Here is a 14,098-nt window from a genome sequence, read left to right on the forward strand (position 1 = left end):
GTATTGTTTGTATGTTAGAAATTAAAGGATGCGTGAAGCCAAGGAGTCTCTGAGTGATTTTGTGTTTATTATATCTGAGTACAGACTCTAGAGCTGGGTGGGAACCAGATGTTTAATTTTGCAGGGAATGTTGTGACTTAGAAATATCTTCCATTCTGAAACAGAACACACACAAGTGTTGAAATGTCCTGTTAAATGAAATTCTAGGGGGGGGAATTCATTTGGGGTTCATAGAAATATTTTGTTTTTACAAAATTGAAATGTTTCATTCCTATTTTGATTTGATTTTATAATATATAAAATTTAAAAAATTGAAATAAGAATCAAAACATGTTCAGTAAAGGTTAAATGGAGCAAAACATTTATTTCAATTTTTGTTTTTAAACAAACTTTTGTCAAAACTGGCACATTGCTTCTAAATGTTTCACTTTCAACAAATCTGTGTTTACTGGCCAAAAAAAATTCTGTTGGAAAATTTTTTGACTATCTCTAAATCATTTGCCTTTAGGTGTTTGTGTGTGTTAATGTTGTCTTAACTGGAGATTTCTTTCATTGTTAATGAGTGTAATGATTGAATGCATTTTCTAGCAATCTCTAATTGAACAAAGTTTTTTGTGGCAGTTTTCCTGGTTTTTTTCCTCCTTTTTCAATGAGTATCTATATTTATATTTATCCATGTTTACAAGTGGAACAGGGATTAAACAAGCAACAGTAATTGAAATAGGGCATTATCAGGCGTGTAGTAGGGCTGGGGAGGCAGACTGGGGAGTATTTTGGAGTCATGGCTGTTTGCTTTGGTACTGGCTAAAGGACTTGTGTTTAGAGTTACATCTGGCACAGGGAAGGGATGGAACTCCAAGCACAAAGCAAGAGAGTGATTAGGTCTAGGAAAAAAGAGCCGGAAAGTGAGAGTTGTACACTGGTCACATTTACTTACTAGATCTACACTGGGTGGGGGGTGTCGACCTAAGATACGCAACTTCAGCTACGCGAATAGTGTATCTGAAGTCGATTTACCTGGCCATGAGGATGGCAGCTAGTCGACCGCTGCTGCTCCCCCATCAACTCCGCTTCTGCCTCTCGCCGCGGTGGAGTTCCGGAGTCGACCGCAGAGCGATCGGAGATCGATTTTTATTGCGTCTACACTAGACATGATAAATTGATCCCCGATAGATCGATCACTACCTGCTGATCCGGCGGGTAGTGCAGACGTGACTGCAGCCAGAACCATGGGGCCTGGGAGGTGTAGGGTTGAGGCTGAAGCATAGTTGAATCTTACAGCAGGGAACAGAGGGCTAGATCCCAGGAAGATCAGGAAATGGGGAGATTGGAGCAGAGCAGGGGTGCTGGAACAATTTGTATAGTGGAGTTGCTGAAAGCCATTGAACCAAACTGTAAACCCTGTATATATGATGGAAACCACTTCAACCCCAGGAGTGTGGCAGCACTCTTAGTTCCAGCACCTGTGGAGCAGAGTCTAATTGTTGTCTCTTGCAAATGTGCTACTAGCTGAAAAACAAATGCACAGAAGGAGAGAGGATGTCAATTCAGTGTCTGATCATAGGAAGCTCTGTAAACATAGGGTTTACATTTATACAACTGTTCAAATTAGCTTGGGTAAGAAGCTTCTTAGTTAGAAAGCTTCTGTTTCTTTTATATGCTGAGCTGCTTTTCCACTGTTGCCTAATGTTATCTAACTGATAAGGTGGTGATTTCTTATTTAATTGTTAATCTATGGTTTATTTGAGACACTACTTTAAATAAAAATATTAACTTTGTAATTACAGTATATTTTCTTACTGCTTGGCAAGTTTCCCTTCACATTTTGAATTCTGTGATCTGTTTTTTGTGTTTTTAATGTAGCTCATTCAGTTGATTTTGAGTCACCTTACAATACCAGACCTGTGTAGACTAGCACAGACTTGTAAGCTACTATATCAGCATTGCTGTGATCCTCTACAGTACATTCACCTCAGTTTACAACCCTACTGGGCAAGGATAAATGACACATCTCTGGAATACCTAATGTCTCGCTGCACTCTCGTCCAGTGGCTGAATTTATCTTGGACAGGAAACAGGGGAGCCATATCTGTTTCTGGATTTAGCAGGTCAGTGCTCAATATACTGAGGTATTTCAGCAGGCTCTGTTTTCTGAGCTGCTGTTCAGTAGTTTTGTTAAATATTTAAAAGCCTTTAGACCTCATGCTTGTATCAAAAGGCAGGCATGCAGCTTCTTTGTGTTTTACCATGAAGGGCATGATTTTTTGATGTAGGAAATCATTCACTTTAATACATTCTCCAGCTAAAACAATAAGAGAGATTGCACACAACAATAGAAGCCAGTTTAATGTGATAGATTACATATATTTAATATATCTCATCTGCGCATGCCAAATGGTACATACAGAAAAGTTTCTCTTAATAAGAACTCATGTTAACTTTCTTCTGTAATATTGAGATTCCTATTGAAATTATGCTATAAATTCTTTTTCACAAATAATACCTTCAAAACGTCCTTGATATAGATGAAGCCATTAAATGTCAGTATTTTGGAATTGCTGTGATATTGAACTGATTATATTTCTCACTGTGTACTGTATGAAAGAGAACTGTCAAAAAGCAGTCCTGTAAGTTAGTAAAGCAGAAACTCAGATATACACTTCTACCTCGATATAACACTGTCCTTGGGAGCCAAGAAATCTTAACTGCGTTATAGGTGAAACCGTGTTATATTGAACTTGCTTTGATCCACCAGAGTGCGCAGCCCTGCCCCCCCCCCCCCCCGGAGCACTGCTTTACCGCGTTATATCCAAATTCATGTTATATTGGGTGGCGTTATATCAAGGTAGCAGTGTATTACTGAAGGTCTGCTTTCAGTGAATTGATAAGTTTAGTTTAAACTCTAGTGACTAGCTCATGGACAGAGCTAGTAAGTGGTGTATGGGATTATATTTTCAGATCATTCATTAGGCCAGGATCCAGCAAACTGCTTCATATTGGGGTGAGTTCCTGAGCCCATGAAGAGCCCCACTGAAGTAAATGAGTCTCTGTGTGGGCAAAGGAGTTGACCAATGTGGAGCAGCTTGCAGGAGTGTGACCCTAAGTAATCACTGGAGTGTAATGTAAATTAAAATATCTTTACATGCACCTTCATGCCAAACTGGAAAAAATGACTCTGTAGTAGTTCATTAAAAACAGCTAAATTGCAGGGACATTTTTCTGTACAACCACCATGTTCCTGTTTTGCTAATGTATCATTTTCTGCTTTTTTGCTCATTTGCCTTAAACAGTATCTATCAGGGCACTTCACTGAAAACAGAAAATGACTTCTTTAAACAAAAGATAACCAACAGATGGAAGCTGAACTTCACTGATAAAACAGAAATGTTTAGTCTAATGTAACTTTTTTTCTGTATATTCTTTCCACTCACATATATTCATTTCTGATACATTTTTGCAGTACTGCAACCATTTTTTCCTTCTGGAATACAAAATACTCTGAAAATTCCTTTTTTTTTTCTAAATATCATTCAAGGTGCATCTCTCCTTATATGTAGATTTGTAGGAAAGAAGACATTACGTAATTTAATATACAAAAGCATCTCCTAATGCTGGATGTGCAGTTAAATACATTTGGTGCCTGCTGTCATATATAGATGCTCAGTAGTGTGATTCCTGTTAACTGTGCCTGTTGAAAACTAGAAGTGTGTGCAAGTTCAAGCTTATATAGATATACAGTGCAACTTTCATTTTTTACATGTGCAGTACAGATTAATCTCTGAAAATGTAATGCATGATATTTAACTGTATTAGTTAGACATTGGTGTGATTGGTAGTGGAATAACTGCCCAAATTCAAAGGATTACAAACTCTGCAAAATAACAACATGACATTGGTCTAGGATAGGGTTCATTTACTGATTGGCCCTTTTGCTTATCTACGGAAGTGATAGCTGCAGTGATTTGTAGTCAGCATTCCCAGAATATTCATAACTTGATTAATGAATAATCTGAATAAGCATGGCCTATTTATGTTCATATGTGAACAAGATTTATTTAGAACAATTTTAAGAAAAAAGTGTTCTCTCAGACCTTGGAGATGATTGCTAAATTATCTGTATTTTTAGGAGTCTTGCAGAAAAAAGTGCATGCAGCCAGTTGAGTTTTTGGGAGGTTTTTTTGGCTGAGGCTTGTTAGTCACACAGCTATACGATACCCTTAAAAATCAGGACTAGTGAACTAAATTATTGGGTTTTTTTTTTAAAATATACTATTTACACAGGATTTTCACTCTTGAGTGAAAACGTACTATCTTTTATATGTTTTGGCCAGTTTTTTGAAAGATTTTACTGTGAGGGCACATATCTTGAAGCGCTGTTTTATCTCTTTTGCTCTGTAGAGATGTCTCTTTCTGTTTTTATAAATAATTTAAAAAAGACAAAGTTTTCTGTTTCATCACTGGGCATTGGCCTGTTTCTGTCATTTTCTGGCACCAAGGAAGGGAAATCTGCTTCCCATTTGTTTATTGCTAAATGAATTTGAGTGTGTTTTAAGGGAGCATAGATGTTAGAGGAGCTCGTATTTCTCATAGGCATTACTGCAGTGGTTCCCAAACTTTAACAACCCGTGAACCCCTTTCACTAAAATGTGAAATCTCATGAACCCCCTCCTAAAAATGAATATTTCCAGGGATTTAAGTTTAAATCTCCTCAGTGTGATGCTAACATTCACTCACCTTTCACTGAAGCAAAACAGCACTCCAGAGAAAATGACTTAGTATCGAATTACTGAGGCACCCGAACGCTGCTACAGTGACTACTACCTGGTTCCGGCTGGTTTGGCGCGCAAACACCTTTTCTTCCACCAGGGCCAGGTGCCCCGCGAGGGACAAATTAGCCTGGACCACCTCCCATTTACAGCGTGGCCCCTGCTCACTCTGCCCCTCATGCCACCCAACTTCCCGCCTGCGTGCCTGGGGTCCCAGCTGCCTCCCTGCCCACAATGGGGCTCAGGCAGCTGGCCCCTGCTGGCCGGGGTCTGGGCTGCCGGCTCCGCACTCCGTGGGGCTCGGGCTGCTGGCCCACGCTGACTGCTGGGGCTCGGGCTGCCGGCTCAAACTGCCCAGCCCCGCGCTGCATGGGGCTTGGGCTGCTGGTGCCTCTGCTGACCGGGGTTCGGGGCTGCTGGCCCCGCGGGGCTCAGGCTGTCCACTCAGTGCTCCACAGGGCTCGGACTGGGTCTGCAACTGGGTCACACCTGCTGCCTCCCATGCCCAGGGTCCTCTGGCCGCCATTAAGGAAATTTTTCTGGCGAACTCCCTGTAAAATTGTGTGAATCCCCAGGGGTTCGCGAACCCCAGTTTGGGAAGCATTGCATTAGTGTGAATTCCTTTTGTAATATGGCCACTCTCTGGATAAAGATGGACCTTCCTCAACAGAGGGAAATCTATGAAGTGGCCTTTTAGCATTCCACACACAGCTTCATGTGCCTCCATTATTTGGATATTGGACCTTCCTCTGATGCAGTTTAAAAATCATATTGAAAACAAATTACATTCTCTATCAATTATACTAATACTACCTTAGATAACTTAAAGGGAAATATATTTTAAAAATCAAATATTTTGGTAATAGTGGGTGAAATTCTGGCCTCATTTCAGCCAGTGGCAAAACTCCCATCAGGGTGGATTTGATTTAAATCACTAGTCAGGAAGACTCAATTTAATCACGGATTTCTGCATAAAAGTGCATTCTTGTTAGTTGTTATAAACTTAATAAATATTCTTCACAACTCACAGATAGATGTAGGTTTCATTTTTAGAAGGTACACACTATACATTTTTAAGTGATTTATTTTGAAAACTTTTCAGATTAGTTTTACAGCTATATCAGAAAATGAATGATTGTTTGCTTATTTCATTTACCAAAGGTAATTGAAGCAAATATTTATGAAATAATTGGGAGGTGAGCTATCTCCAATTCAACAGGTTAATCATTAATATTTGGAGTATTTTCTTGTCATGCCGTATTAGGAGGAGACCATCACCAGACAGACATTTAAATTGTTTTATTTAACTAAAACAGCGTTAAGTATTCTGGATTTTTTTTTCTTCAACAGCAAACATTGAAGCAGATATTTATGAAGTCATTGGGAGGATTTTCTTGCCATGCTGTATTAGGAGGAGAACATCACCAGAGACATTTTAAATTCTTTTTTTTTTTTTAACTAAAACAACAATGTTATGTATTCTGGATTTTTTTCTTCACTAGCAAACATAATATTTTAACAAAACAAGCATATGAATTTTTTAATTTAGTTAAACATTCAAGTTTTTTAAAATCAGGTTTGTTTTTGTTAAAATTGTTTTTAACTAAAATAATTAAATGAAATATTTAAAAAACAAAACAAAAATTAAATCGACTATGTCAGCCAGGTGAACATGAGAAACTTAAAATATTGGCTTCTGCAGCTAACTCAGTAATCTTCACCTTCATTTTCCTGTTTGTTCATAATCTGGAAAACAAAAACAAGCTTTCCTGCTTTTTCAGGTCCCAAACGATTTCTCAATTTGGAATGATTAATCCAAAGGAAGAAAATATTCTTTCTACATCGGCAGAAGAAGCTACTGCTGTTAAAAGTGAGATGATCACTTCAACACTTTCTAAATCCAAATGCTTAAGTGACTTCCACCAGTTCACTGGTGTGACTTTCTTTAAAACATCATCAGCAAACATATATTTCTTGAGTGGTTCACCCTTAGCTCTGAAGTTTATTATAGTTGGCATTATGGAGGGATGATTGCTGGATGTCCATGTCATCGCCAACTCCTCTTCTTCAGCAGTTAAGGTTTGACCCTGGTACCGAGTATTGAGAATATTTGCAAGAAAATGAGCTGGAGATAGTGCTTGTCCCATTCATTTTTTTAATACTTGTAATTTAACTCTGTCATTGCATATTTGGCTTTTTAAGATCTCATTCAGTTCCTTCCAAATTTCAGAAGCGTCAGCAATAAAACAGCTATTTCCCTGCATTTTGTTCAAGGCTACAGAAATAGGTTTCAGGGTACTCAGCATGTGTTCAACATTTCTCTTAAGCCCAATGATGAGAACTTTGGCTGTGACAGTGCCATCTATTTTTTCATTATTTTGTTCACAAACAGTCATCAGATTAGGCCAGTTCTTGATATAGTGCTCAAAACGGTCCACTACTGACTTCCATCACACGTCTTGTGGAAGAGTTAGTTTGGTTCCTCCCACTTTTTTCAGAGCAGCTGCTGCAAAGGGTTGTTACGGAAGTATTTTACAGTTTCAACAACATTAGCCTTTATTTCTGGAACGCTGAAGTCTTTGGCTAGGATGTGCATCAGATGAGCACTGCAACCCTATGTTATAAGCCTGGGACTCTCTTCTAAATAATTTCTTCTCTTCTTGGATACATTTGCAGCATTGTCTGTGACCGAGCTACGTACTAGACATTTGAATTTTTTTTTACAGTTTGTTATAGCTTTTACTGCTACTTCTTGTAAGTATTCTGTTGTGTGTGCATTTCCTGATGTCTCAATTGTTCCTGTAAGGAAGACATTCCCTTCTTCTGTTGTCACACAAGCACATAAAACAGGATCATTGTGGACATTGCTCCACTCATCAACACTCAGGTTAACAATTTTACCCTCTAGACCTTTTGCACACTGCTCAATTTCTCTTTCATACAGCAATTTGCCTGCACACCTGCTCTGTTGGGTGCACTGTATCCTGGCCTTAATGACTGAACCATGTTAATGAAGTGTGGGTTCAACTTCTAAATCATACGGAAAGGAGAGTTGCATAAACAAACAAGGCAATTTTTTCATCAATTACCTCTTTTTGTAATTTGCTGGCTCTTATCACAAACTTATCTATGGTTGTTTCTGGATGACATACATGATGTGACTGAAACACTATCATTGGCAGATAATTCTGAAACTATAGAAAATGATGGTGATCTTGAAGGTGGATAGTCTTCAGAATCCTGTATGTGGAGGATGGATTCTCCTAAACAAAATAAGTTAATGCAGTTGTTTAATTATTATTACCATACTGCTCATTTAGTAGTATTCGTTGCATTCACTGACACTCTGTACTACTTTAAAGGTAAAATTGTAAAAGGAAGATCTGCCTATTTCAGCTATTTATTTTTTATCACAACTGCATCTAAAATGATAGTATCATAGAGTAACAACTATATTTTTTACTCAAACATGAGAATTCAAGAATAGTCCAGAAGGAAGACAGGCGATCCTTAAGAAAGAAGTATGAAATAAAAAAGTTTACCAACCTGAAGATCCTGCATGTTCAGGCATGTTCCTTTCATCATCTTCAATGCAGCTTCCTCCTGAGAAGGAACACTTCTCATGATTTGGTTTCATTTGGGAAACTAGGCCTTGCATTTCTTTGTTGCACTGTTTTCATTTTGCATGCATGCCTGTCTTACCTACAGGTAGAGGAACTTCATTAAAATATTTCCAAACTGGGTCTCTTTTACAGCCTGCTGCCATGATAGGTTTTCCCTTCTAGTGAGAGAATGGTATGGTAGATCGCAAATCAATGAAGGCTACACTCAGAAAGACCTCAAGACTTCTGGAATATGCTGCTCAAACAGTTTCAGTTTTGTTTCTACTGCCTTCTCACATTTATCTCCAGACTTCTTTTCCTTGTCCAGATATATTCCGCCTACAACAATCTTCTATTCATTGAACTTTTTGAAACTTCACACTTTTAGAGATAGATAAGGGATTGGCTCTGTGTACACAAATTTGCAGAGGGACAATAGGGTTGAGGTCTGTTATTTCTCACATCTATATTTTATTTATTTATTTAAACATTTTTGCTGTTAACAAGCATGTTATCTCTGGAGACACAAATCCACAGTTTGAGAACTGCAAAACTAAGTATCTGGTATCTTCTAGGCTGAGCACTGAGTCACATTGGGTAGATAGAAAGATTAACCTAAATAATCTATACAGAAGCCCCTGGAATCCCATAAAATTGGGTCCCTAATCCATGAACTATTGGAACTCATTTACAAAACTTTTCTTAAACATTACATGAATATGTCTCATCCAATAGAATTAGAATTTATAATCTCTATTCCATGAGGAGGTATCTTTGAGCTATAATGTATCATAATTAAAACTAGCTTTAGATGCTTTTTGAGGAGAAAAACTATTTTATCAAAAAAATCCAATTTAAATAAAAAAATCTGATTTTTTTTTTTAAATCATGGATTTTTATCCACCCTAACTCCCATTGACTCCAATGGGGCCAGGATTTCATCCTATGTAATTTAAATTGACAGTGTTTCTCTAAAATAACCATATCTAAATGATATTTAAGAAACATTCTTTGTTTATACTTTGATCAATTAAACAAGTAAATATTCCTGGAAATCATTATTTTAAAATGTAAGGGTCTAGAAAAAATGGAATAATTTAAGAACTCTGACTAAAGCAAACTGTATTGATATGAGACGATAGAATGCTTCAGGCATGTGAACATCCTGAGGCAAAGCTGACGGTAATTTAACTTATTGATAATGCCCATTAGGGTTATAGAAGAATATCGTAACTGTTTCACTTCAGAGTATTACAGAAAATAACTAAACTCCTATAAACTGGGTAGAAATAAAGAGGGGAGGGGAACTGAAATGGAAAAAGGAGACACAGCAGGTATTAAAAAGTGAGATGTGTATTTGAATAATCTTAGATGTATCTGTGCAAAAATGACAAGTGTGGTGTGTAAGCAGGAAGAGACTATGAGATGTCTTATAACATAAACAACATTATTATTCAGTTGGTGTTAGAGACGTTGTAGATTAATTCACACAACTGGAATGTCAGTGTAGATGGACATGACCTGCTCAGGAAAGTAAAGCAAGGGATCAAGTGATGCCGTGAAATATATCAAGACTCTGTACAAATGCTCTGAGGTGAAAGAGGAAAAATCCTTCTGGATTAAAGGGACCTTATCAACTAAAAATTAATTTTTGAAAATAGATTACTTTATACATTAGATATTTCTACTGTTTCACTTTAATAATTTACATGTTGGCCTTTATGCTCTTTGTTTACTTTTTAAATTTATGTTGTACAATGAAAATCATTAAGTTTATTGTATTTTCAGTTCTTAGTGTTGCCATATTTGCATTTCATGCACTGAAAAAAAACCACACAAAATTGCTGACAGATATAGGGACAGTTGTAGTACCTGAAATTACTTTTAACTTGCTTTTTGAATCTGTCTAGGTTTCATAATGTCTCTATTTCATAATGTAATTAAAGTCCCTTAAGTTTTCTAGATATCTGTTGTAAAGCTAGCATGGCCAAACACAGAACTGTCTGTGTTCTTGAATTCTAGGGACAACTTTTTTTTTGTTTTTTAAGGAAAAAAACGATCCAATGAACTTTTTTCCACTTAATTCTGTTTTAAAACCTTAGTGACACTCTGAAGTTTTTACGTGAATATAAGGTATGCAAAAGTTTTTTGACACTAGAAAATTCAGCATTTTAATTAAAATCTGTGAATGAAAACTTTATTCTTAACAGTCAGAACAGAAATGACAAGAGTACCAAGGTTCTACCGTGCCTAGTATGAAGCAGTGTTACAAAACTCTGGAAGCCAAGAGAGGAGCTGAAATGGGTGAAGTCATTGGTAAAGGGTATGTTTATGTCACGGAGATCACGGAACTCATGGAATCCGTGACTTCCAGAGACCTCTGTGACATTTTCTGCTTCAGTCCCAGGCTGAGGGACTGGAGCTGTCCGCCAGTGAGCGCCATGGCAGGGTTCCAGCAACCGTCTACATCCTCCTGAGAGGGCCCCTGCAGAGCTCCCGTGACAGGTGACAGCCCTTGGGCGAGTAGCTGGGGATATCCAGTTTTTTCTTTTGGAAATATGGCCACCCCGCAGCTGCCGTAGGTGGATGGGGGTGCCTCCTGCAGCTCCCAGCCGCCACAGGTGGAGGGGGAACCCCACAGCTCCCTGCCAACATGACGGTGGAGGAAACCATGGAGCTGCAACAGCCTTGGATGCTGGATCCCCCACTTCTTCGAGTGCTGTCCCTGTGGGTGCTCCACTTCCGGTGACGGTGCATCCTGGCGCCGTTGATAGGAGATTTTCAGTAGCAGTGCCTGGTTGGGCCACACGTGTGCAGCAGCTGTTTCATGGTGCCATTGGAGTCTCTTCAGTGTGCGCACGGCCTGACCCCCTCAGTTCTTCTCAACCGTCCTTGGCTGAAGATGGAGCTCGGGGCAGTACAACAGCTTCTTCCCCTAGAGATAGAAAAATAGATAATTTAGATAAAAATAGCTCAGTTTAAAATTTTTTTCCTTAGATAAGTTAGTTTGTTGTTAGTTTGAAAAAAAAAATCTTAGTTTTTCTTAGTTTCCAAGTTCATGGCTCTCTGTGGAACATGAACCATTAAAAAAGGTCCTGAGTGGACCAAAGCTTACTTTTGCCATGTCAAGCTCCCCTGGCTCTTGCAAGGAGGCTATGAGATGCCTCAGGGAGACGTACATACCATCTGTGACGAACTGGGAATATTCTTAATGTTTTCTCTGAATACTGTGTTGGTGCCTCAGTGTCCCCTCTGCAGTTGTTAATATCTAGGTGGTGGAAAAAGGGTGTGTGATTGCTGCAGAGGAAGGGGCCAGTGCACCTAAATGCCTGATACTCTGTCTCCTAGCAACTGATGGCCTGGGCCCCTTCTCTGCAAAGGTGCCAACTGAAGGTGTTGGAGAACAAAGAGATCAGGTGACCTCCTGGCCCGGGAAGGGAACTGAGCAGAAAGAAGGGGCTGAAGGGGTTGATAGTCTGGAGCTGGCTGGGGACGAGGAGTGAAGTGCAGATGTGGGGCTGGCAGAGGAGTGAAGTGCAGAATGGACCCAGCTGAGGGGTCCTGTTCGCTGTATCTACAAGCTCTGTTTTAGACCCTGTTCCTGTCATCAAATAAACCTCTGTTTTACTGACTGGCTAAGAGTCACGTCTGACTGCAAAGTCGGGGTGCAGGACCCTGTGGCTTCCCCAGGACCCCGCTGGGGCGGGCTCGCTCTGGGAAGCGCACGGAGGGGCAGAGGATGCTGAATGCTCCAAGGAGAGACCCAGGAGGTGAAAACGTATGAGCTTCTTGCCCTGAACAAGTCTGCTCCAAGGGAGAGGAGGCTCCCCAAAGTCCTGACTGGCTTGGTGGGGAGCAGTTCCAGAGCATTGCCCGGTGACTCCGTGACACCATCCAAGTGCATCCACTGCAACAATTTGAAGGTGAGACCACATAAATCCTCACAGGAGTCTTCATTACACACCGTTGATGTTAGGAGGGCCATAGCCTTCTACTTAGACAGGACAAAATCCCCAAGACTGTTTGTTCTGACAACCGAACAATCCAAGGATGCTGCGATATCCAAGCAAAGACTTTCCAAGTGGATATCGGACTATATCTGATCATGCTATCAAACCAATGACATAGAACCCCCTGTCAGGATCAGGTCCCATTCTACTCAAGGCATGGCAAAATCCATGGCATTCCTGCATACCGTACCTATTTCGGATATTTGCAAAGCTGCCACATGGTTGTCAGAACATACTTTTGTCAAGCACTATTCCATTACACAGGACTCCAGTGCGGATGCCATTTTAGGCTTTACCTCTTCCTTTACGCTGCTACTATGCATATAACTCCATGGCCCCCAACTATATTGGGTACTGCTCTACATTCACCTGAAGTGGAGCACCCACACAGACAGCACTCGAAGAAGAAGAGATGGTTACTCACTTTGTGCAGTAACTGAGGTTCTTCGAGATGTGGGTCCCTGTGGGTGCTCCACTACCCATCCTCCTCCCTATTACTTTGGAGTTCGACATGAGGACTCTACAGTAGAGAAGGAACCAAGCAGGTTGGGCCAAGCATGCGCTGAAGAGACTCCAATGGCACCACGAGACAGCTGCTGTGCACTGCGGCCCAACCAGGCACTGCTACCGAAAATCTCCAATCAAAGGTGCCGGGACACACAGTCACCTGAAGTGGAGTACCCACAAGGGGACACATTTTCGAAGAACTTCAGTTACTGCACAAGGTGAGTCACCCTCTCTTCCCATTTTGTCTCAGTTATTTTTAGTAAAAGTCACGGATAGGTCATGGCTTCCATGAATTTTTGTTTATTGCCTGTAACCTTTACTAAAAATAACCATGACACAGCCTTAGCCTAAGGGCTTGGCTACACTTGTGAGTTACAGCGCATTAAAGGAGCCCCGGGCACACTAGCTCACCACCTGTCCACACTGGCAAGGCAAGTAGAGTGCTCTGACTCCAGGGCTAGAGCGCTCCTGGTACTCCACCTCGGCGAGTAGAATAACATTTGATGCACCCCTGCTGGAGCGCCCCAGCATCAGTGTGAACGAGGTGTTGCATTACTGCGCTCTGATCAGCCTCCGGAAACGTCCCATAATCCCCTTAAGTCATGTGGCCACTCTTGACATTGTTTTGGATATGCCCTTTGAAAGCTCCGTTTGACAGCCGGCATGCTTATCTGCTCTGAGACAAAGCAACCATTACTGTGGAATGCTGTGTGTGTGAGAGAGAGAGAGGTGTGGTGGGGAGGGGGAGGTCTGCTGCTGTCTGAATTTACAAGACAGCATGCTGACATGCTCTCAGCCCCCTAAAAACCCACGCTCTCTCCCCACACATACTCACAACACACTCCCTGTCACACTCCACCCCCACATTGCAGCCACTTGCATGCTGGGATAGCTACCATAATGCACTGCTCTCTGTGGCCATTGCAAGAGCTGCTAATGTGGCCACGCCAGTGCGCTGGCAGCTGTCAGTGTGGACAGACTGCAGCGCTTACCCTTAGTCATTGTTGATTAGAAAGAATCTGAGTGGCTAGAATCTACTGTCATTAGATATTATATAAAGGAGAGTAATGAAGTTGCAAATTGTTCGGGGTTGTCTTGCTTAAAATACAGAAATTCTTCTCCAAGCTAAGTAGGGTGTCTCCACATCAAGAAGAGTAGACTGAGACAAGTGACACCAGGATGGTATGTCTCCCCCTAGAGTAACAATATAAAA

At 40.5% G+C, this 14,098-nt stretch overlaps 1 protein-coding gene across 7 annotated transcripts in view; it reads left to right on the forward strand.

Moving 5' to 3' along the window:
* Positions 1-14,098, forward strand: part of FBXL4 (F-box and leucine rich repeat protein 4) — a 100,553-nt gene that overhangs the window by 34,935 nt on the left and 51,520 nt on the right. For all 7 annotated transcript variants that reach the window (XM_039529073.1, XM_039529076.1, XM_039529075.1 and 4 more), the window contains exon 5: positions 1,864-2,108. In XM_039529073.1, the coding sequence (XP_039385007.1) occupies positions 1,864-2,108 (245 nt within the window). The remainder of the gene's footprint in view (positions 1-1,863; positions 2,109-14,098) is intronic.

Source organism: Mauremys reevesii, linkage group 3, assembly GCF_016161935.1.
Source record: "Mauremys reevesii isolate NIE-2019 linkage group 3, ASM1616193v1, whole genome shotgun sequence".
Classification (NCBI taxonomy): Eukaryota; Metazoa; Chordata; order Testudines; family Geoemydidae; genus Mauremys; species Mauremys reevesii.